Source organism: Hemiscyllium ocellatum, chromosome 21 (genome assembly GCF_020745735.1).
Source record: "Hemiscyllium ocellatum isolate sHemOce1 chromosome 21, sHemOce1.pat.X.cur, whole genome shotgun sequence".
In the NCBI taxonomy this organism is placed as follows: Eukaryota; Metazoa; Chordata; class Chondrichthyes; order Orectolobiformes; family Hemiscylliidae; genus Hemiscyllium; species Hemiscyllium ocellatum.
In genome coordinates this window covers 29,263,596-29,289,540 of record NC_083421.1, presented here as the reverse complement: position 1 = coordinate 29,289,540, position 25,945 = coordinate 29,263,596, and the positions used below count along the sequence as shown (strand labels likewise).

Sequence of the window (25,945 nt, the reverse complement as noted above, 5' to 3'; positions counted from 1 at the left end):
TCTTGGAGTTATCACCCCAAGAACAAAAATGGATTTAGCATGGGCGCAGAACAGTATGAAAATGTTTAAAGGCTGGGTAAAGAAGTAGATTTTGAGGACATGCAGTAGAAGGTTGGGGAAGTGTTGTTGAAACATGGGCTAAGGCAGTTTGAGAAACATTCAAACAGAAGGTGGGCCAAGAGGTGGAACTAACCACCAATGCAAGCATTCATTTCACTATTGGAACACAGCACAAGGTATCAAATTATTATGTCAATGTATTGTTTATATTTATTTGCTTAACATCTCTGAAATCATATTGAAGGCAAAAGGGTTCAGAGCACATGACCCAAGCATCAAAACATGAGACAGCTTTTCCACAACTCTGTGCCTTGTCAAGTTGTCACAAAAATTCATAAATAGCATCAGCCAGATCTGTGGAGATTCCTATTCTCAGTGTCTAATGGAATATAGTTTTGTACAATGAAGAACAAAGTGTTTAGTTATAGTGATTAAATGGGGATGTTTCATCAGTGTGAAAGGCCAATAAATTATCAGCACTGACGACACAAGTGATTTACGACAGCCTTACTCTTGATGGAAATAAGATAAGACAAGTGACTACTCTTTGTGTGTTTTTTCCCATCTGGCTCTCATATAACTGCTGGAGTTATAAATCTGCAGGTGTCCAGCCAAGACTCCATGAGTGTATGCGTGTTGATAGATTACACAAACAGAGGGATGTGAATATCAAAGTCATGACCCACCATACTTTTCCCTGATAACTGCAATGGTGGCTTGTTAACTGAATCTTAATTATTTGGTGAACTACAAGGATGAAGAGCATTCATACACTCATGTTAGCAACAGCTTTCAATTCCAATCCCATCTAAGGTCAACATGAAGTCTATGCCATCTCAACCTCACTTCTCACCTGTGGTGTAGTGATCCTCATGATTAACTCAACACCAGTGAGAATCTATAGTGTGGAAGCAGGCCATTTAACACATAGAGTCCACACTGTGTCTCCAAAGAGCATCCTTCCCAGACCCACAACTCCTCTCCTTTCCCTGTAACACTGTATTCCCCATGGCTCTACTGAGAGAGGCACTTACGGTCCTCTGGAAACATAGTGGCTTCTGATTTCGAGTATTTAGAGTTTTAATAAAGAGAGACTGCAGACACACTTGATAACCAGCTAGGAAGTGGATATCTGAAATGCTACATTCTGTAAGCAAACCATTAAGAAAAGGATTTGCACCAGGTTTCTTCCTCCACTGTCAGCCTTGGGATCAATTTAGCATGCACTTTCTTGCACAGGTCGCTGGAAATAGTGACAAGGAACATTGCTACTTGTTCTTCCTGGATGGACTGTTGTGGTCAACTGTAGGATTTTAGTCGCCATGCAGAACAAGGACAGGGAAGGGATTGAACTTGATGCATTTACTACCCAGTTAGATGGAATGTCAGGGTTTTGCTCGATTTGTGAACTGCACTTTGGAGCCAATACGTCTTTTAAAACGGAACGAAGAGACAAAAATCAATCATAGTGGTCATGAAATGAAAGACTCTGTCATCTGCTGAGGGACCTCCATTTTCACAAAGTTTGATTTCTTGGAAGGAATCCAGAAATCGCACTGTTTCTGTCTGCTGGGTAATGTGGCATTAGTGAGATTAGTATGAGATTGAGATAAGCAAGATTAAAAATCAAACTTTTGAAGTAACTGCAAAATAATTTGTCAATGTGAGAATCCTGAAAGCAGCTTTATTCAAATAGCTTTTGCCTGTTCAAGCTGTGTGGCATGTAATTTCTCAAAACGTTTGTTTTTATCCCAAGAGAGCTCTCAAAATTTATTCAATTTACCTGATGTTTCAAAATCTTTATAAGCTGTGTTCCACGCCTCAGAAAGTCCAGCCAATGAATTTTCCATGAGTTGAATGTCAGTGATAGGACAGTTGCATTGTGGAAATTCCATTGCACACTGACAAGCACACTGACTGCTTTTACAGATGTATTCGCCTTCTCCATTGCACATGATGTAACTCAGGGCTGACTGCACAAACTTCTCCCTCAGGTATTCAGGAAGAACAACCTGGAGACCTACAGGAGCAGAAAAGCAAAGGGGAAGGCATTATTGATTTTACTTAATGCAGTTCTTTCCACCAGAATACAAAACCAGCGGTCAGTCCACAATACAGTGCAACCTACAAAACAATACTTCATCTTCTTTCACAGTGCAATTTTTCAGGGCAATTAAGTTCCACAACGTATTGAACATTTCAATAAACAAATAGCTACAGGACAGGGGAATGAAATCTGCAAATAATTAATTTGAGCTTGCTGGAGGATCCTGCATGGTAAGCGGGTACTTATTTATACATGTAAAACCTTGGCTTCTAACGGGATCACTATTACAATTTGAGTTTATGCAGCATAATACACTTGCTTCTGCCAGTGTGCTATTGTTAAGGTGACTAACAGATGCACAATTTTAATGTATCACATTAATCTCGATGCATGTTGCATGAAGAATAAAATGGTATAGGCATCAGTGTATGCATTGCCAGTGGATTCAATAAATATCAAAAAATCTGGAATAACACTCTTATCTGGAATAGCACAGTGGTAGTGTTATTACCTTTGAGCCAAAAGTGTGCCATAATATGTCAAATAAGTTGATCATTGTTATGGACCACACAAGTCCCATCAAAATATAGCAAGGAGATAGCCTAGACCATAACTTGTATCTTATTTATTGGCAAGTATAAGGTGCTGTGTTCCAGATGTGATTTGATTGGTCAAACTACTATAATTTGAGCAAACCACCTTCTTACCCCACAGTTAAAATGCAAACAATATCAAAAATAAATTGGCACAACTTTAACTCTATTGAAATACTTAATAAAATATTATTTCACTACTACTCATCAGCTGTTCCAATACAGCAGCATCCTATAAACACAACCTTGGCAAAGACAAATTCAGCAGAACAGTGTTATTGTCATGTGCTGTCTTCTCACTCTAGTCAAGCTCAATGAAATACTGCAAGAAGAGAGAGAACTCAAGTTTTTTTGCAACAGCAAAGAGAGAGCTGTACTGTTTTGTATTCATTCATGGGATGAGGGTATTGCTGACCAGGCAGCATTTATTGTCCAACCCTAATTGCCCAGAGGGCAGTTAAGAGTCAACCACATTGCCGTGGGTCTGGAGTCACATGTAGCCCTGACCAGCAAAGGATGGCAGTTTCCTTCCCTAAAGGACATTACTGACGCAGATGGGATTTTCCTGACAAACAACAATGGATTCATGGTCATCATTAGACTCTTTAATTCCAGATTTGTTTTTGAGCTTGAATTCCATCATTTGCAGTGGTGGGATTTGAACCTGTGTCCCCAGAACGTTACCTGGGTCTCTGAATTAACAATCTCACAATATTACCATCAGGCCATTGCCTCCCCATCTAGCAGTTTCAAATCCAAAACCCTCAACCTCTTCAACTGACAGCAAAACTAAATCTCTGGATTGTGTGAGCCTGACTCCACCCGATCATGCTTCTTTCATCTAATTTTCAAAACACAAAGCTATTTATTCTGCTTTCCATGGAGCAGACACCTCAGCATCTGGTTAACAACACACACTTCTTCAAGAGAAACAGGACAGAACAAATCCCACTTAAAGGCACACATCAACAGATCATACAGGAATAGGAGCAGGTTCATCATCCAACACAGTACTCTGTCTCTATTCTTTCCCCAGGCCCTCATATATCATTAACCAAAAGAAATATACCTTCTTCTTGAAAGCATTCAATGTTTTATTCTCAACTGCATTCTGATACAGAGAATTCTACAGCTCACCACTCTCTGGGTGAAGAAATTTCTTCTCATTCCAGTCCTAAGTGATCAACCACACACCTTTGGACTGGGACCTCAGGTTCTGGACTCTCCAGTTCATTGGGAACACTGTTCATGTGCTAACACAATCTAGTTTTGTTAGAATTCTACAGGTTTCTAAGAGATCTCCCCTTTGACACCAATGAACATAATCCTAACCAATCCAATGTCTCTTCACGCGTCAGTCCTGCCATCCCAGAAAATAGTCTGGTAAGTCTTCATTGCACTCCAACCAAAACAGGAACATCCTTCCTCAGATAAGGAGATCAAAATTGCGGACAACACTCCAAGTGTGGTCTTACAATGCTCTGTACAATTGCAGCAAGATTTTCCTACTGCTGTACTCAAATCTTCTCGCAACATATTATTTGCTGAACCTGCTCGCTTAATTTCAGCAACTTGTGTTCAAGGTTACCCAAGTCTTGGTGGAACTTCTCCTTTCCCAATCTATTGGCAACCATTTAATAACCTACCTTTCTGCCTTTTCTCACAAAGTCAATAACAATTATCCACTTTATACTTCATCTGCCATGCATTTGCTCACTCGCTCCTTATGAACAAGTCACACTCTGCATCCTCCTTACAGTTCACCCTCCCAGCCAGCTATGTTTTGTTTGCAAGCTTGAAGGTATCATATTTAGTTCCCGTATTGAAGTCATGAATTATTGAAAATAATTGACACTGTGTGAGGGACGATGGCAGTCTATCTCTCTCTGTTAACCACTACAGAAGTTTAAACAAAGTTTAGCAGCTTCCACTGAAACAGGAGATGGAACAAAGCTCGGATTTGTGTGAAATAGATGCCATTTACTCCTCTGTTCTTTGAATTCATACCACTGCTCCTTCAAGTGCTTTTTCCTAACTTGTCTTACATGTAAACTAATGGATATCATATAGTGCTAGAGATCAGATGGAGCTTCAAGTTAAAATAATTGACAGAACTGGGAATTGAGCTCACAGATTAAGCTAAAATCACTTTAAATGTTAGGATTGTATTTCAGAAGCGTGAGAATCAATAGATTGAAGTGTTTTTCTCTATTTGATTGCATCTAAACATGTCCATGAGTGGCAGCTCCACCAGTTTTCATCTTCCTGAGAAAAGGGATTACCCCAAAGCTGATGTCAGGTAAAATGACTGAGATTAAAAAAAACTTGACATGTCTTCAAATAAGCTCAGGAGGCACAGCTTACCTAATAGCTTACTGTCAAGTGAGCATGTGAGCCACCTATTACTTGCTAAATTTGCCTGAGATTTAAGTCTTAGTAGAATCGTGTGAAGCAGCTTGGGATGTTCTCTATGTTAAAGGTGTTTTAAAATGCAAGCTGTTGCTAAAATTGAGTTCTTTGACTATTTTTGGGTCATGTGTCATCATGTTTCTGTATTTAATTCATTGGCAAAGCACTATCTTGTGAAGACATCAGCAAATTACCTCCGCCCATGATGCAATGTTGAAGGTACATGATATAATATTTTTGTCGTTGTCAGAGTTGATTATTATCAGATCAGAAGGGAACAATAGAATTTCTATGTATACCATCAGCCATCTTGGATTGTGTGCATGGGGGGGAAGTGGAAATCCAGACTGGATCAGCACTCTATAATTCACCCTGAAATCAGGGAGGACAGGCAGTTCTCATGGGATCTCATTGGGTCTTGCCCAACAGCAGAGTGATAATTTCTGGCTGGTAATGAAACACAACTAAGACCAGGATTGGAACTTAGTGAGAGTCAGAAAGGAAAATCTGGAGGAAATATCTGCTCAGAGCACTGCAAACTTTAACTTTTAAAGTTAACAGGGTCCAATTTCAACTGGGGTTCTAGCAAGTAAAAATTTTACCTCACAATGTCAGACGTTGCCGGGTATGGATAGTTTGAGTTATAAGAAAAGCTGGACAGGCTGGGTCTTCTTTCACTGGAGCACAGGAAGGTGAGAGGTGACATTAAAGAAGTTTTAAAAATCACTGATCTTTTCCCTAGGACGGAGGATCTCAAGACCAGATGGCACTTTTTTGAAGTGAGAGGAGAGAGATTAAAAAAGAAATGGGATATCGTGAGTAGAATAAACTTCCTGAGGAAGTGGTGGATGTGGGTACAATTACAATGTTTAAATGACATCTGGATAAGTACAGGAATAGGAATGGTTTAGAGGAATATGGGCCAGGAGCAGGCAGGTGGGACTATTTTAGTTTGGGATTATGCTTGGCATGGACTGGCTAGAGTGAAGGGTCTGTTTCTGTATGACTCTATAACTCTATAAGTACCAATGGATAAGACTGTAGCCAGGAGATCAATCATAGGTGAGGCGATGTGGCTTTGTTTTGCAGGTTACTCTCCTGAGAGTTTGTTCACCCTCTCTAAGCAATAGAAATTGCACATCTTTCTTTAAAAAACAGTGTAGCTGGAAGTTTGTCAGGAAAATCTGACTATTTTGGTTTGCCAGAAGGATAGCAGTATGGTTCTTTCATTCTTCAGACTTCCTGTGAATAGAGAGGCATGGAAAAAAATGAAGGAAGAAATTGTTTCACAAGGCTTCAAATGAATAGACATTTTCGCTCTGTGATAAATTCATACACCTGAAAGGGTGGGGGAACCTGGAGTTCTGAAGAGTTCATATTCAGAGCAAAATGTTTACTTTTTCACCCTCCACAGATGGTGCCAGGCCACGTGAGTATTTCCAACATTTGCATTTTAAGGAAATTCTTGGTGTGTTTCACTCTGCCATGGTGACATGAGTACAAATATCAATACCATTTATAACAACGCTACTTGCACATCACTAAATGAACTCTTAAACAACAATTCAATATGTTAAACCCAAACCTGACACCTTCCTGTACTGTATGCATTCAGAAGTTATTTTGTTTTAACTTAGCATTTTTAGACTGACACCCGCTAGGTTCTCTTTTCCAGGATATTTCAAATTTAAGATTCGTTTTTTCCCCAATGTATATTCAGTACCAGTGCACCATACTCATTGCTTTCAGTACCTTCATTTGTCCCAGAAGTTTGGAGGCAGGATAGTTAGCTTTGGATCTTTGCAACACTGGAAGTGTGGTATAATCAGAATTCCCTGGACTTTAAATCTGTACCACTGCCCTCCATCTGGTATTTCCTGAGATTACTGCTTCTCACAGTATTTGTCGCATCTACAAATGAGTGGTATTGTAGAAGGGTTGGTTGAGGCAGTTTGCAGCCACTAACCTTCCTTTGTCGTATGCTTATCCAATGATTTATGGTGGATGATGCACCACAGTGGAGTATCTGCAGAAGTGGCATCGTTTTTATCTAACGAGGAGTTCTATTGGATCATAGCAATAATTGCAATCACACTTGGTCAGATGTAATTACTAGGATGTTAAGGAACTGGCACAGATACACATGCAATGGAACTCCTCACTTTCATTCTCAGATTGAGAAACAGATCAACAAACTGGGAGCAGTCAATGTAATTTCCTTATTCATCTCCCCATTGTTAACCCAAAGTACAAGCATAGCCAAAACTAATGTAATAGACAATTGGAAAGGCACCAGAGTCCCAAAGGAGAACAGCGTTGCTCTCTGATCAGAGAGGAACAACTGCTGGTGGTTTAGCCTGAGCATCATCACATCTCAGGCAAGGGGAAGGATTGAGATGGTGGGATCTTTATGCTAACCTCAGCAGTATGAAAATGTTTCATGTTTTGTCTCCATCAGCATTTTAAGGCCAAGAATATAGTCTGAAATCCTCTCACACACAAAGACCCTTCTCCATAAATCCATGATGACAGTGCTCTGGTGTTCAAACCAGAACTCCATTAACAATCATATTGATTTGGACCCCATTTACCAACCTCTCAGAAACAGAAACAGAAATGATATCACCCACCACAACAAACTGAGACAGATAAATAGCAAGCAGGACAGAATGCTGATGCTTCACTGGAGGCTCACTGATGATGTTACCACGCATGGTGACCAAACGTCTGAGAACAAATCTACCAGCTCAGCAAGCAAACTTACAACCTGATGCACAACTTGATCCACAAATCATCTCCAAAATCTCAGTGTTCTGGTGACATAATAAACTGGTTTCCAACACTCATCTAGCTGCTCCTGAAAGATCTTCCTGAGTGTAAAGAATTGATGCACAGTTTGGTTGGAAAAGTAAGTTCCCCTGCTCTTCTCGCCATTATTACCTTAAGCGTATTTGATCCAGATTTCACTAGATCTGATGATGGTGGAGGAGGGTTAAGGGCAGACCACAAAAGGGGCCTGAAAACTGGAGCCCATGAATTCTCTTCCAAATGCTACACTCAAGAAGCCAGCTATACACTGAATAATTAGGGAATCAAAGAAAGGTACAAGGTAGGCAAGATGTGTACATTAGAATAGACATCAGATAATTCAAAAGTGAACCATTTTATGCTATTTATAAGCAAAACTCTTAGAAAATGGTAGGCCAAATTTATAAGGTTGTTAAGTAAGCATAATGAAATCCCGGTTTTATAAATGAAGATGTAGAATACAAAAAAGTTGAGGTCTTGATGTTAAAGCTTTTCTCAACCATTTTAGGCAAGGCTAACTGGCCTATACAGAGGAACCTTGATTATCCAAACGACACAGGCGGGGAGTACTTTGTTCAGATAATCGAATGTTTGGATAATTGAATGGCAGATAACACAGTTTAGCCAAGCATTGGGACCTTGCAATCTAGTTTGGATAATCTGAAATTTGGAGAACTGACGTTTGGATAATCGAGTTTCCTGTGTAATTATTTGGTTTTGTAATTATTAAGACACAAATTCAACATTGGCAGAGCTCCTATTCTCAGGCACTATCATTGCAATCAGACAAGAAATGAAGATTAAGATCAGAGGTTTGGGTATATTTTCGCAGAGCAACTTGGGATACATTTTACAAGGCTTGGTAACTTATCCACTTCAAAGCATGCCAAATGTATTCATATTTCTTCCCTCACCAGGTTTATCTCATCCAATATTTCATACATTTCCTCAAAGGCAATGTCTGTATTGCCCTTTGCTTTTATAAAACCATGCTCAAAACATTAATTAAAAGCCATCTTTTCTGAACACAGTCTCTTCTTCCTTTAGTTGCTCTTTTATTAGGATGCCTTTAAGTTTTCCTTGAATTTGCTTCCCAATATTTTTATGCCTTCACTTTGCCATCCTAATTTTATTTTAATTTTGCTACAGCACTTTAAATATAGCTCTAGACTTCAGCATATTGAACTTTTAGCATCTGACCTAAGTTTTCTTTTTGCTAAGTCCATTGATTTGATGCCAAGAAGGTCAAGGTGCATGAATACCATTCTTTCTTTGACGGAGAATACTTATTTTAAACTCCCTTGTAGTTCCTACCTTGAGTGCTACTAATGCCACAACATTTAAGTAGCTGTTTCCAGTCTCCACCTGCTGACCCACACTCCCATGCACTGATACTGGCTTTATCCCAATTTAGGATTTTATTCTTAGTCTACCGTTACTCTTATCTAAATAGTTAAAACTAACTGAGTAATGATCATAAAAAAATGAAGACCTGTGGGTGCTCAAAATCAGAAACAAAAACTGAAATTGTTGGAGAAACTCAGCAGACCCAGCAGCCTCTGTGGAGAGAAAGCACAGTTAACATTTTAGGTCTTCTTCAGGGTTCATGAGTTCTAAAGAATGGTCACTGGGCCTGAAACCGTTAACTCTGCTTTCTCTCCACAGATGCTGCCAAATCTGCTGACTTTCTCCAGCAATTTCTGTCTTTGTGAGTAATGATCATGATCACTAAACTGTTCAAATTTTCACCAAGATTAGACAAGCCTTATGGTATTTCCTTCACAAATAATTCTTTCCGATGACAAGTATTTAATTTTTACTTTGTTAAAAAAAAGATAATTTTGGGACCTGGGAGACCTCTATAATGGCTGTCTGACTGCTCTTGAATCATTTAAAGAATAAAGTATAAAATTACCTCACGCAAATCCTGGTAAGTACAAGTGCAGACTGCCATGCAAAATTGTCATTCTTATTCTGAGATGTACAAAGGAAGGTGATGTAGCATAAAGTGCCCTTGTTTTAAATGGTTGCTAATGGGATATTGCTGGCTCATAGTTGTTTGATAAACTCGGTCATCTGAAACTCTGCTGCTTGTATCTGAACGCACAGAATGTTTGTTTCCCCTCTGACTCCGGGCTTGCTGACCTACATGAGTTCCTATTAAAGCAACACTTTGGTTTAAAGTGTCATATGCTGTATTCGACCTTTTCCACGACCTTTCACCTCCATTTCTGTCATCTTGTTCAGTTCCACAACTCTCCCGCCCTTGAGATCTCAGCACTCCTCTGATCCTGGCAAATGGATAACAGCAGTTCAAGAAGATATTTCACCACCACCACCATGTTGAGGATAACTAGAGACATGTGATAAATGCTGCCCAGCCATCACCACTACCGTGACAAGAGTGGATAAAAGAAAACTTTTTGTAGATCCCTTCTGTATTGTTTCCAAAATACTCAGATCCTTCCTAAAAGATGCAATGCTCAGAACTGTACACAATACTCCAGCTGAGTTTGTCTGGTTTGGAACAGGACTGAGTTCACCTCATTTTGGTCTCTTCAGCTCCTGTCCCTCAACTCATCAACATTGCACTGGTCAATCTGCAACTATCACCAGCTTGAACTAAGCCTACTGAGGAGCAGCCTATACAGATAGGTTGCAGAGTGCAACAGGCAGGATTTGAAATCCAATGACCTCTGACTGTAAAGTAGGATGTGGTCTCAAACAAATAGGTGAGACTCCATAAATAATGGTGCTTGATGATTGCAGTTAAATGGTTGTTTGCGACAAGCAGTAGATTAACACTGATGATGCTTTTATATTACTCAGAGACATAATAGCATCAGCCTGACAATGAAGATATTATTATTGAACTCTTTCTTGACATTGGAGTACTTGGAGCATAAAATACAATGTGCTGCTGCAAGATACTTGTACATTTTTGGCGATGGACATGTTACACACAATAATCTGTAATAATAATTTACCTCAGGTTTGCAATGAAAGCTGGATGTCAATACTTCAAGGCATTAATTATATAGCCAAAGCAGCCAATGTGATATGGTGACACCTGGTTACTTGTGAGCTTTTCCACAATGAGCCCTGAAGATACTTTAATCAACCTGTCTGTAACACATGTCCAGTGCAGATGGGTCTTGAACCCAGACCTTCTGGCTGAGAAGTAGGCTGGAAAAACCACATTTAGTACTCAAGATATATTTCTAATCGACCTATTCAGTGACATTGTTATACATACTTCTGCAGCACGTGAGACTTGAACCTGGAGTTGACAGGTAAGGATGCTACTACAGTGTCATAAAGCCGCTCCAGAATTCCATTATATTACACACCAGGCAATTAAATTCAGTCGAATGTCAATAGCAGGCTCTCAGAAATAAACTGCAACTATTAATAAGTTTCCAAAGAATGGTTAGGCTGCTTAGTGTTGGACACCAAAGGTCACTGCAGTTTCAATAATGTAGCTAACCAGCCATCTGTTGATGAAACTGCCAATTATTAACTTTTTAAATGATCTTCCACCTAATATTAGTAAGGAAAAGATCATTTTAATTCTGTGTCACCTTTGGATAAATTGCAAAAATGTTATAATTTAATTTTACCTCCTGCCATATCTTGTTAGAATTGACTCTGTTTCCTGAAACAGAATACCCCTGAAACCCTCTGAAATAGTAGGAGAGAGTGAGGACTGCAGATGCTGGAGATCAGAGTCAAAAAGTGTGGTGCTGGAAAAGCACAGCCGGTCAGGCAGTATCCAAGGAGCAGGAGAGTCGATACTTTGAGCATAAATTCTTCATCAGGAATGTGATTCTTGATTAAGAGCTTATGCCCGAAACGTCAACTCTACTGTCCCTTGGGTGCTGCCTGACCAGCTGTGTTTTTCCAGCACACACTTTTTGACTGTGAAATATTGCAAAGTATGTTTGTCTCAAACCTCATCATCAATAGTTCTGACAATTCCTGCGATGTTATTCTGTTTGCGTGGCCAAATCATCTTAAAGGACATTGGGACTTAAGGAAATGCAAATAAAATACATAAGGGACCAAAGTGTGCAGGTCTGATATCCACAGATTCAATGTACATGACCCTGTGAGAGACATGTTCTAAAAATTAATAGGGATGCTATCGTTACTGTAGGTTGTCAGAATTAATAGGGTGGATCTTATTGAGTGAAAAGAAAAACCAGATCAGTTTTGATCTTAAAGAATATCCCTGTCACCTCTTATTACTCTTGTGCTGTTCCTTGTTCACAAGGCAAGGACTGGTCTTCTGAACTGTAAATACAATTCTATCCAGACCTGTACTAAGTCAGAGCTGAAAAATGTGTTGCTGGAAAAACGCAGCAGGTCAGACAGCATCCAAGGAGCAGGAGAATCGATATTTCGGGCATAAGCCCTTCTTCAGGAATGAGGAAGGTCTAAGTCATACTGGTCAATGGATAGCCAATACAGACGTGATGGGCTTAACTGCCTCTTTCTGTGTCACAATACATGTGTGATGTTGTACATAGAACTCCATATAATTGAACCATGCGACAGAGTGGATGGTCAAACAATCTATCCTGCCTTTCCTGGCTCCTTTAAGAGCGATCTAATTAGATCAACTATCTCAATGTTTCCTCATAATCCTGTAAATACTCCGATATTAAGTTTAAATCCAATCCCTTTTGGATAGGTATCTCTCAACTTCTCTTCCATTCCTTCCACCGTCCAAAGATGTGGAGTTCAGGTGAATTGCTCATGATAAATTGCCCATAGTTTTAGGTGCATCATTAAGAGGGAAATGGGTCTGGGTTGGTTACTCTACGGAGGGTTGGTGTGGACTTGTTGGGCTGAAGGGCCTATATCCACACTGTAGAGAATCTAACCTAATCTTACACTCTTGTCAGTGAAGCCGATATTTACTCTATTATAGTTTTTGCCTTCATTATTTTGAACTGTTCTACTTAACTTTCTTGTAACTCCCTGAAATTGTCTCTGCTCTATCTTCTCTTGACAACCCCTGCAAGGTGAAACTCTTTAAAATTGCACCCACTGCCAGACTGTGATACCCTAAATCTGTTATATCCAAAAGGCACAGGAAAATTTCATTGAAATTCTTTTAAGATTTGAGCCAGAGGAACTAGTTAGCAAAAATTAACTAGTTTTGTCCAGAATGTTACAATAATTGGCATATACATACCTCGGAGACCGCAATTTTCCCTCCCATGTATTCGATGATGCCCTCCAGCGCATCTCCTCCAATTCCTGCACCTCTGCCCTTGAACCGCACCCATCCAACCACAACAAGGACAGAACCCCCTGGTCCTCACCTTCAACCTCACCTACCTCTGTATACGTCACATTATCCTCCACCATTTTTGCCACCTACCAACAGAACCACCAGAGATAAATTTCCCTCCCCACCCTTATCCACTTTCCGTAAAGATCATTCTCTCCGTGACTCTCTTGTCAAGTTCACGCCCCTCCACCAACCCACCCTCCCCTCCTGGCACCTTCCCCTGCCATCGTAGGAATTGCAAAACCTGCGCCACACTTCTCCCCTCACCTCCGTCCAAGGCCCCAAAGTAGCCTTCCACATTCAACAGAGTTTTACCTGCACTTCCACAAGTCATTTACTGTATCCATTGCTCCCAATGCAGTCGCCTCTAAATTGGCGTGACAGGAGGTCAACTCGCAGAGCGCTTCAGAGAACATCTCTGGGACACCCGTGACAATCAACTCCAATATCCCGTGTCTGAACACTTCAGTTTCCCCACCCACTCTGCCGAGGACATGCAATTCCTGGGCCTCCTCCATCGCCACACTCCAACCACCCACGCATGAAGGAAGAACGCCTCACCTTCTGCCTCGGGACCCTCAAACCTATGGCCTAAGTGTAGATTTCACCATTTTCCTCATTTCTCCTCCTACCATCTTATCCTAGTTCCAACCTTCCAACTCAGCACCGCCCTCATGACTTGTCCTACCTATCCATCTTCCTTCCCACCTATCTGTTCCACCCTCCTCTCTGACCTATCACCATTATCCCTATCTCCATCTACCTAGCACACCCTCAGCTACCTTTCCCCAGCCCCAACCCCTCCCATTTATTTCTCCACCTCCTTTGCTCACAAGCCTCATTCTTGATGAAAGGCTCTTGCCCGAAACGTCGACTCTCCTGCCCCTTGGATACTGCCTGACCTTCTGTGCTTTTCCAGCACCACACTCACGATGTATGCATTCCTGGCCAGAGAAGATGACACTCTGTCATTCATGACCATTAACCAATAATGCTTGTTAGAAGCACCTGTTTTGTTGCTGTGTGGAGGAAGGATGATGCACAACTATCTCAAAACATGCTTGCAGTAGGAAACTCTGAAGAGAACAGTTTCAGAGAAATTTCCAAAAGCGTTCCTGAACTGTTCTCACCTGCCCAGGAGCCCCTGGCTTGAAACTGACCAAAATAGAGAAGGGTCACTAGAAAGGGACTGAACACACCAAAATACTTGGCTTGGTAGAGAGCAGATGCAATGGGTCAAAGAGGATTCGCAATCCTCCAAACCAACCTTAGACTCAACCCATCAAACACCATCTATCCCACATGTTAGAGTCTGTAGCTCACACACTGAACTGAGTCAACCTCAATTCTGAGGGAAAATAGGAAGTGGAGGATTAACTGGAACAGCCCAGTAACCGAATACAGTGGCACTCAAAATATCTCAAGACATTTCACAGAAGTACATTCTGACAAACACTGACATTGTGACATAACCATGTTCGCTTAGACTTGGAGTTAGGTTTTAGGAAAGTCTTGAACGAGCAGAATGAGAAGTGGAGAGGTTTAGAAATCGAATGGGAAAGGTTGGTATCTCAGCAGTTGGCAGCACGGCTACCAATCAGTGTTGGTGTGAAGGAAGTGGGGAGGAGGCGTTAAAAGGCCAGACCTAGAGAAGTGTACAGTTCCCCAGGAGAGGGGAATGGACACAGTTTATTTTATCATAGCTGAACAATGGCTATAAGATGCTTGAGATACCTAACACAATCATGCACACAGAAGAATTCGACATTTTCCAAAGGGGTCCTGATGAACATCGAATTAACAATTGGCAGATGGCCAAATTACCTGCCTGTCTCTTTGTTGATGAATACTTTTGTTGTGATATGGGGTCGAAGTGATGAATCATAGAGACAAGAAACAATTACATCAAAAGGATGGAGACTGTCAAAACAGGCCAGCATTACTCACCAAACAAATAGGGTGCCAAAACTCATATTAAATGATTCTGTGAAGAAACCACTAACTGCAAAACAATCTGATTTTGAAAGCATTTTCCCCAAGGCAAATGTTCTCTATGAGATGTAACTGGCAAGTATATTTACTCCATTACTGATTTGTGTAACCTACTTTCAAAACCATTATTGGCAGCAGCACTAAGATACTGCTTTGAAAATAAGCTATTTAAAATTGCACCATAACACTGCATAGTACTATCAGCCATGTCTCTTCATTGAATTACTTTTGTACTTTTTCCTTGAAAGACTGTCTTAAAAAGAAATCATCACATTCTAGGAATGAATAGCATTTAACAGAGAAGGAAACATTTTCGCTGTAATGCATCCTGACAATGGTGTAGATTTTGCAACGATGAATAGAGCTTGCTACATTAAAGTGAAAACCTGAGAGTAAACTATCGCAAACACACATATTATGCAATTCAATGCAGAATTAAAGAGACCTGAGTTGGCCAACTCCTCCAAAGGTTACCTGAGAACCGTTGCTTGCTGAGAGACTTGCCATTGAAATCCATGTAATGGTCTAAATTTCTTCACTTTCTCATGCAGACATACTGAACTTGTCAGTAAAAAAAAACAAAGAAATGTGAAATAACTGCACAGTATCCCATCACCGAGTCACCCTTTATTTACATATGTACAGTACCCTGGCTGTGACTGGCCAGCTCAGAGTCAGTTCCTGAAGTCAGGAGACTCTCAGAATCCTCTGTTTATATTTGTCAGCCAGGGTTCCCCGATGGACCTAGGTTAACAGCCCCAAGCAAGGATCTTATAGTCAGTAAGATCTACCTGGTTCTAATCATTACCTGTGTGAGTAAACGCTAAACTCTGCAGTGAACTCAGTCACTGTCAATCAACTGCTGAAAATGTGTTGCTGGAAAAGCGCAGCAGGTCAGGCAGCATCCAAGGAGCAGGAGATTCGACATTTTGGGCATGAGCCCTTATGCCAGAAACGTCGATTCTCCTGCTCCATGGATGCTGCCTGACCTGCTGCGCTTTTCCTGCAACACATTTTCAGCTCTGATCTCCAGCATCTGCAGTCCTCACTCTCTCCTCACTGTCAATCAACCTCTGGCTTGGAAAGTTGACAAGAGTGGAAATTCATTCCGTTAGATTGTATTCATCACTGGAGTTTTACAAAAGGTTTAATTATTTGTTTTCTTATACCTTTTCCCCTCTCTTTCCCTTAATCCAATATTTCTTTTGCCTAATTAACTTCCTTTCTGTACATTACTTGACACTGAATTGAAAATTCAAACTCCGAAGTTGGGAAACAGCAGTTTAGCATTCTGCAGTGACTTTCTAGAAGTCTGCGAAATAATGTAAAATGTAAGCAGGGTCAAATGCAATGATCCATTTTTGCAGACAATAATGACTGGCTGTCACTCTGTGGCAGAGGGTGAGGTGGTGGGGGGGAGGGGCAACATGCGGGGACAAAGAGACTTTGCAAGAGAAGCAGGCAAACTCACCTGACTGATAGATGTGTTTTCTTAAATGCACTGGTAAAGCACTCATTACACCAGTGGGCTCCAAACTATTGGTTGTGAATGGGGCTGCAGAAACAGCATTTGAGGTTCCGAGACCTCATTCCCTCTGAGACAGCACTGGTTACTGTGGAGACAATTACAGCCTGAGATTGTGACAAGTGAGCTCAAAGTGTGCGAAGAGATTTTTATGATGATGCTGCATAAGGTGGGTTAGAGCTGATGACTGTGATTTTGAGGTAGTGGAGTTATCTTCTGTGCACAGTGCCAGGAGGAGGTGGGAGGGGGAGGGGCTGACAGCGGGGCATACAGTGGGGTTTTCCCTGTGTCTTCTGTCACCGGTGAATACAGAGAGCTTAGCTGAAATCTACACAATTACATATAATACCATTTTCACAAAGTACAGGTCATTCTTCTGTAATGCGGGTTGCATTGATGCAAAGTTGCTACAATATGATTGATGAACTGGGGTCATTGTTTCTAAAGTATGAAATTTTAAAGTGTATATTGGGTATAACTTGATTCCTGCCCCATTAGTTTAAATGGTGCTGCTATTACACAATTTTATGAATTGTACGGAATTGTATGAGAACGGAACCACTGCGTTAGTAGAACTGACTGTACTTTAAAAAAAAACGATTCTCATATTTCCATGATAGATTATCACATGTTGATCCACAATACCTGAACTCTAATCTCACTACACTTTTTTTATTGTTATATGTTTGGAGTCAAATAAAGTTTCAATTGTTGCACTAGGATCATGTTGGCAGAAAGAGAGTTTGGAGAGAGCTGGTAAGGGGAATGCTTAATTTTACAAGTGTCATGTGTTGTTATAACATCATTGGGAGAGATTGTTATTTGCGATTTGAAAATAAAAGCTTTCCAATAAGGAAATTTGAAAATCACAAGTCTAAGCAAAAAGCCCTGGTTTAGCCTCTGCATTGCCTGTTAATGTATCTTTCCACTTTAAGGGTAACATTTGCATTTAATTTTAACAAAGGTCCTGTAGAGTTTTCAATTGCTGGCTGACCAGAACTTCCAAAAGTCGACAAGATGTCAAAGGATAAATGTAAATGTGAGGGGTTTGCTGCAAAAACCCTTTATTTTATCATGTCAGCAATGCCACAGTATTATCGATGAAGAAAAAAGACACTTTTAAATGACTTGAATACACTTAATCAGGGAGTGGCACTCCTTTAATTGCCAGCAGTGATGGACAACCTCACCATGTGACATTGAAATGACTTAGCAAGTCACTCAGTTGAATCACTGGTTGAAAGTCTCAAATAGGAATGAAATTGGACAGACTACATGCCATTGAATGAGACAACAGAAATGGCAAACATGGCCCTGTCAACTTTGCTTAAACTCTCCTCATTAGGAGAGGGGGCCTAATGCCATCGTGGGAGAGTTGACTCCCAGTCTGGACAAGTGAATTCCTGATATAGTCATACTCACAGAATTATATCTCACACACCATGTGCCAGACAATGCCATCACTATCCCTGGGAATGCCCTGTCCTACTGGCAGGACAGATACAGCAGAGGGGGTATCACTGGGGTATACCTGTCAGGAGGGAGTTGCCAAAGGTGTCCTCAATGTTGACTTGGATCCTATGAATTCGCATGGCATCAGGTCAAACGTGGGCAAGGAAACCTCCCTCTTATTACCATGCACTGTCCTCCCTTGGCTCATAAACCATCAGCATAGTTTGACACAGAGTGTACCCTGGGTGGGGGATTTAAATGTCCATCACCGAGTGACTCGGCAGCAGCACTACTGATCGGGCTGGCCAGGTCTGAAAGGACATAGCTGCTAGATTGGGTCTGCAGAAGGTGGTGAGGGAACCAACAAGATGGATAAACATCATTGATCTCATCCTTACCAATCTGCCTGCTACAGATACATCTACCCATTGCAGGATCAGTAAGAGTGACCACCTTTGTCTTCACAGAGTCCTTGTGGACACAAAGTCCCACCTTCACTCTGAGAATACCCTCCATCGTATTGTGTGGCATAATCACCATGCTAAATGGAACAGACTTTGAACTGATCTAGCAACTCAAGACTGGGCATCTGCAAGGTGTTGTGGACCCCAACAACAGTAGAACTTTACTCCATCCTCATGGCCCAGCATATCCCCCACTCAATCATTACCATCAAGCCAGGAGATCAACCCTGGTTCAGTGGAGAGTTCAGGAGGGCAGGCTAGGAGTAGACCAGGCATACCTATAAATAAGGGGCCAAGCTATCAAATAGGTCAACATAAGCAGCAAGTGATAAAGAGAGTTAAGTGATTCGACAACCAATGGATTAGCCTCAACAAATGGGGGCAAAAGGTGGTGATGAAAGAGGCTGGTGCACAAAGGAACAAAATGGGAAAATCATGAAGATTTGAAATTGATGACACGAGGAGAATTAAATGGCTGGAATCATGAGCAAACTGTGTTCACTGAAGTCAAGATGGATTGACCAACTGGGACTTGGGTTGGAGACAATTCAGGAAGCAAAATTCTGGAATGAGCTGAAGTTTCCAGATTGCACAGGATGGAAGGCCAACTGGGGATTGATTAAATAAGTCCAGCTCAGATACGGAGAGGGATGGGAGCTGTTCAAGAGGTAGAAGCAAATGCAAAATAGATTGTGAAATCAGAGGTTGGAAACCTTCATAATGTTAAAGATTCCAGGTCAAGAACTCCATTCCAGGTCAAGAACTCCATTCCAGGTCAAACCATACCCGAGTTCCAAACAATCTGAAACAAGGATGAGGAAGAGAAGTGCAGTTGGCAGTCACAGAGTCAGGTTTGATGGGTGTGATACCCTTGAGTTCCCAATATCAGGTACATACTGGACATGAAAGCTGATTGCACAGAAGCAGCTGTGGGAATAAGTGGAACAAAAAGTAGTTAGATTTAACTGTCAGTTTAAAAATTGACTCTATCTATGCTTGTTGTTGTCAAAAAGTAGCACATCAATAATAAAAGAGTCATAGAGATGGACCTCTACTTTTTATCATTTACATAAATGATTTGGATGCGAGCACAAGAGGTACAGTTAGTAAGTTTGCAGATGACACCAAAATTGGAGGTGTAGTGGACAGCAAAGAGGGTTACCTCAGATTACACCAGGATCTTGACCAGATGGGCCAATGGGCTGAGAAGTGGCAGATGGAGTTTAATTCAGATAAATGCGAGGTGCTGCACTTTGGGATAGCAAATCTTAGAAGGACTTATACACTTAATGGTAAGATCCTAGAGAGTGTTGCTGAACAAAGAGACCTTGGAGTGCAGGTTCATAGCTCCTTGAAAATGGAGTCTCAGGTAGATAGGATAGTGAAGAAGGCATTTGGTATGCTTTCCTTTATTGGTCAGAGTATCGAGTACAGGAGTTGGGAAGGGGCCAAGAGAGATCTTTTGGAGAATCTATAAGTAACAATACTGAGGTGCAGCTGCAAGCATTTCTAGGATTGACAGGACAGCTAGCAACTGAATTAATCAAGTATAATGCCACCATGTTGAACTACAAAGGAAAGCTATGGAAAACATTTAGAATGACTGACATGTCCGGGGACAAGTGAGAATGCACAGATATTGAGAATATCCTGTTGACAACACTTTGAGTTTCTGTGGTGCAGGTATCTCACTCGAGGGTTACAAACGGTGACAAGTATGAGAAAGCAGAAGATGAGCTACTCAGTACAGAATTCCAATCCTCCACACTTTACTTGTGCTGAAGGTTAGCACTGGTGCTGTCACTGAAACTCTTTGGATATGTAAAGGATTTGTTTTGATGGTGGTCATGATAAAACAAAGGCAGGTGCTCAAAAATCCCTACTTCCATTTGTGCACCACTCTTTGCATCCAGAAAGATATCAGTGTGTTTATGAGATTAGAGTAAAAAGATAGACATGATGCTGAAATGGAAAGGAGCTAAAAGTGATCAACTAACAGCATATTTGAAAAGCAGACATTATTGGAGACTTTGAAATGTACAGAAAAATTGATGGAATTGCACCGTGTATCTTTAGTATCAACGAATAGGGCTGGAATGATTTAAATACCTAGCATGTGATCAAGAATAAGGCAGAATGAAATTAGCACATAGAAGGTTTGTAAATCAAAAAACCTTAAATTAATTTACATTCACATAACCAGTCCTTGAGCATATTGATACCTGGGTAATAATTGTGGATGAAGACAGGAGCAATGGGATTTTATTGCAATTCTTCATCACCCAGAATCACACCAAGCTGGGTTTAGTTCCATGATGGAGGAAGAAGGTTGAGAATCAAGCTCTAATGAAAACTAAGAACTCAGCAAGAGGAATCTGAATCTGCACTTTACATGGGGTGGGAGTTGGGGGTAGCAATGCCCTGTTGCTGGTATAAAAGTTGATCATGAGCTTGATAGCCATTGGCTACTTGATAACCCTACTTCTCCCACCTATTTTATGTCCATTAGGCTGTTGGCTTGCATGAGTTAGGAGTCCCACACCCATTGGTGAGGGCTTTCAGCTTCTGTGAGTGGCTGGCTAATCTAATGGCGGGTAACTCTGGTCCCAGCGGTGACACCATGAGCAGTGGCCACTGATGGAATTGCAGGCATCCCAAATATAAGATGCTGTGGATCTGCAAAGTTCTTGCTGAGTTTGGAATCGCTGTCCTTGACAATAGGAGTAGACATGCAGGAGGCTGGGAGAACACAGCAAGCCAGGCAGCATCAGGAGGTGGAGAAGTCGATGTTTCGGGGGTAATAGACTTGAAATGTCGGCTTTGCCACCACCTGATGCTGCCTGGCTTGCTGTGTTCTCCCAGCCTCCTGCATGTCTACTTTGGATTCCATAGTCTGCAGTAATTTTTGTTTCTTGGTAAAAGAAGGGCACGGATTGGAGGGACAGGGATGGACAGGGATGGACAGAATAAGATGTGGGTAGGAAGAATGTTCTTGGGAACTGAGTCTCTGGCCAACAAGGTACCCCCACCCAAGACGCCTATTCAAGAGTTGGCTGCATGCCATTGACACTTGTTGCCATCCTCACACACTGTTGATAAAACCTCAAAACATGGAAATTGGGGTTCAGGGTTGGTTCATTACCTGATAACCTAATGATTAAATATCTGTAGATAGGCAACAGGCAGGTGCTGCCGTAACTTTATGCTCCCCTCTCACCTGCCTTCCTGCCTTGGGATGGGCTGGGTCTATTAATCATTTTCTTTTCTTTAATCTGACTGCTTATGCATTGTTTCACATGGCCACTCATAGTAATGGTGAGATTTTTGTAACAGATGTCTATCACTAAATTCCTGCAACATTCTGCTTCCTTTTTTTCCTGTGCAATCAATCATAAAATAAATCAAAGTAAATATTCTGGTAGACCATCCTCCCTCTCAAACATCTGTGCACTGACCATGTCATGGTAATTGAGAGTTAATGCCGAGTCTTGAGTAGATTTCAAACTAGGCAGATTGACAGTGACAGGTGAAGGCATTCATTGAAAAATGAACCAGCTGCACAGTGTTTAGGACGATTGCCTCACTATCCCAGGAGCTGGGTTCAATTCCTGCCTTGGGTGATTGACTCTGTGGAGTTTACACATTCTCCCATGTCTGTGTGGATTTCCTTTGAGTGCTCTAGTTTCCTTCCCCAGTCCAAAGATGCGCAGGTTAGGTGGATTGGCCATGCTAAATTGTGCCATAGTTTCCAAGGTTGTGCAGGATGGACGGGTTAGCCATGGAGATATGGTAGGGTGCTTGTTGGTGCAGATCTGTTAAACCAAATGGCCTCCTTCTGCACAGTCAGGATTCTATGAAAATGGCTGTTGTCTATTTTCTTGAAGGAGAAAGGAAGGAGTGCAGATGTTGAAGAGTCAGAGTCAAAAAGGGTGGCACTGGAAAAGCACAGCTGGTCAGGCAGCATCCGAGAAGCAGGAAAGTCAACATTTCGGACATAAACCCTTCATCAGGAATATGATGGTGGTGGCGTGTGGGGGTGTGTGGAAAACGGGCTAAGATAAATAGGAGAGTGAGGGTAAGGGTGGGAGTGGGGTAAAGATACCTGGGAAGGTGATATGTAGATTGAGGTGGGGGGTTGATAGTGATAGATCGGAGGGGGAGGGTGGGGCAGAGAAGTGGGAAGGAGGATGGGCAAGTCAAGACTGTGCTGTTGAATTGGAAGGTTGGTCTATTTTCTTGAGTTGAAACAGACACAGTTTATACACACTTTTTGTCTGAAAAGAACTGAAGCCTGTGTATTAACATATGTAGCTTCCAGTACACAATGGAGACCCTACTGACAATCCGACATTAGTTGGCTGGGAAAAAAAAAATTCACATACTCAGGACTATCCAGCAAATACTGTCCAATTGCAGAATCATGCGTTAGGTTAGAGATTGTGAGTTTTGAAAGCATGAGTTAGTTGGGTATGGTCAATATCTTGTTTGTTGTGAACAACCAAAGCAATTTGCTGTTTGATACAATTTGCCAATCTTTAAACCATATGGCTTACATCCCTAGCATCACACTGGTACAGTCACTCATAGACAGCATTATGCTTTTGCATAATTAGCAGGATATCATTTGAGCGCAAGATAGAGAGTTTTGATGAACTTGTTCCTTTTTACCAATGTAAAATTTACTTACCTTTTTTGATCGGACAGCATTGTTGCTCATTCACCAACCCTGAATCATGAGTTCGTCTAGAAAAACGTACTTGCCAAAATAGCGACACATGAGAATATACACCTCCTTTTTAATCATCCTGTAATTCTGATGAATGGTCACTCTCTTCCAAACATCTAATATTTTTTCTACTGTTATCCCAAAGGACTCCTCCACCTTCTATTTGTGACCAATATCTCCTGTTGTTCCTGATGCTTAGCAATAGTGAAATGGAATGTCAAGCTAAAAATACTTTCTGCATGTGTCTTTGATGTGAAAATTCAGGCCAATCTGGAACTGCCACATTCAGTAAGATTTCCACAATACAAATCACCGGTGTCTTTGACCACTATTCTTTTAAATTTGATCCATTCAACTTTTATATGTGTATATACTGACATAGAAGTCTAAAAATTTATAAAGCGCACAATTACTAACAAAGCAACCATGCGGGCCTGCTTTGATCATAAACCCGAAATAAACGTTAAATGTCCTATTCATTGTTTGATTCTTGTTGTGTGTAGAACAAATCTACATGATATTGACATTCTTCTTTGCCACTTTTCCACAGATGTGTTTATACACTAGAAGCATTCAAGTTACTTGAATCAGTATTCCAGAGTTATCATCACCAGTTAACATTCCTCTCTCTTACTCTTCCCTCATGCATTTTATACAACCATGTACCTGCAATTAGATGCTGACTGTCTATGGAATTAGTTACACTGCTGTCATATGCCATATTTACTACTCTCAACGTTGGTGTCTACCACCAAACCACTTTAGATTAGATTATATTCCCTACAGTGTGAAAACAGGCCCTTCGGCCCAACCATTCCACACCGACCCTCCGAAAAGTAACCCATCCAGACCCATTTCCCTCTGACTAATGCACCTAACACCATGGGCAATTTAGCATGGCCAAATCACCTGAAATGCACATCTTTGGATTGTGGGAGGAAACCCACGTAGACATGGGGAGAATGTGCAAACTCCACACATCCACCCAAGGCTGGAATTGAACCTGGGACCCTAGTGCTGTGTGGCAGCAGTGCTAACAACTGAGCCACCATGCCACTTGGAGAATTGTTGAAGCAATTGAAATTACAGACAACTTTAGATTGTAGATTTTAGATTTTATTGTCATATCTACTCAAGTACAGAAGTAATGGAGTACAGTGAAAAGTGTATAATGTCGCCAGAAATGGCACCATTTTCAGTATAAAAAAACTTTAGCTACAAGAGAAACAAAGTTAAAAGGTTAAGCATTACTTTGTAACATTGTAGAAAAATAAAGAATCAGGTAATAGTTTACATGAAAGTTTTCTGTAGTTTAGTCTAGGAAAATAAAGGAATAAGGTAAAAGTGCAACAGTCTTTCATAAGTTCTCTGCTGATGTCACTCAGCTGTCTGTTCTCAATGCCACAGAGACCATCGTTGCCACTGAAACTGATGCCTCTGCAATGTCTTCCGGTGCCTCGGGAACATGCTGGGGCCAGATCCACTTGCACGCCAGGCCAAGAGATCGCCATGAGGAGCCGAAAGACCAGGCTGAGAGCCGTCAAGAGACCAGTCAACACGGCCACTGACAGCCAACTTTCTGGTTTTGTTTACGTGTCAGAGAAAGTAAAGAACACTTTGTAAAGAATTTGCAGCAACTGAAGATTCAATGTTACCTGGTTTGTGAGCAATTGGTCAGCCGAGCAACTTACTATTCCTTCCTCACATAGTACTGAAGCAGTGCGACTTTTTCCAATAGCTTTATTATAGTCAATGCTGAAGCAACTAAACCTCATTTCATCATTTTAATTGAAATATCCATCACGAGGAGAGAGCCTCTTAGCTAATTGAATGCAGGCACTGTGTTATTAAGTCCTTTTTTGCCATTGCCCCAACATTAACAAATTAGATGGTGACCTTTTAAATAACCTTTCATCAATTCTGCAGTCACAGCACAATTACCAGGATAGAAGTGAGAATGAACGAGTTCAAAGAATAATAACTATCATCTATTTTTGGATCAGCATTGGATGATGGAGTGTGAAATTTCATCCTTTCCCCATTCCTATGCACGATTCTAATTAGACAACAAACCTGGCTGGATTCTTTCGGTTGTATTATATTTACGCTTTTTTTCTTAGAAGGATCTGAACAGGATTGAAAATTATGTTGCAGTCTGTTGTGTTTCAATTACCATGGTAAAATTACTGAACTGGGTTCCTTAAAATTCACCAATTGAAACTTTTCATCTCACAGCATTTGCTGTTGACATTGGAGAAAGCTTGGCTCAACTAAATAACAACTGATTTGTGATTTTTAACTCATTTCATTTAAGAGATCTTGGACTTTGAGTTAATGCTGCATGGCTTCAATGATTCTTGAAGCATGAGGCATATTCCAGGCAAGATCAGAAATTAGTAGGGCCAAGTTTTTTTTCCAACTGAGGGGTATGGCTTGAGTTGGGAAATTTGGATTTGGTTTGAGGGATCCTGGTAGACCTAATCTTTGCTCCAAGGGAGACAGAAGCAAGTCAGGTAGCTAACTCTGAAAGTGATTCAAAGGCAGTCAGGGAAGTGGTCAATTGCAGAGAT

General features: G+C 41.1%; 1 protein-coding gene across 2 annotated transcripts in view; it reads right to left on the bottom strand.

The window, feature by feature from the left end:
- brinp1 (bone morphogenetic protein/retinoic acid inducible neural-specific 1) overlaps positions 1-25,945 on the bottom strand; it is a 355,193-nt gene that overhangs the window by 10,623 nt on the left and 318,625 nt on the right. For both annotated transcript variants that reach the window (XM_060841011.1, XM_060841012.1), the window contains exon 6: positions 1,844-2,080. In XM_060841011.1, the coding sequence (XP_060696994.1) occupies positions 1,844-2,080 (237 nt within the window). The remainder of the gene's footprint in view (positions 1-1,843; positions 2,081-25,945) is intronic.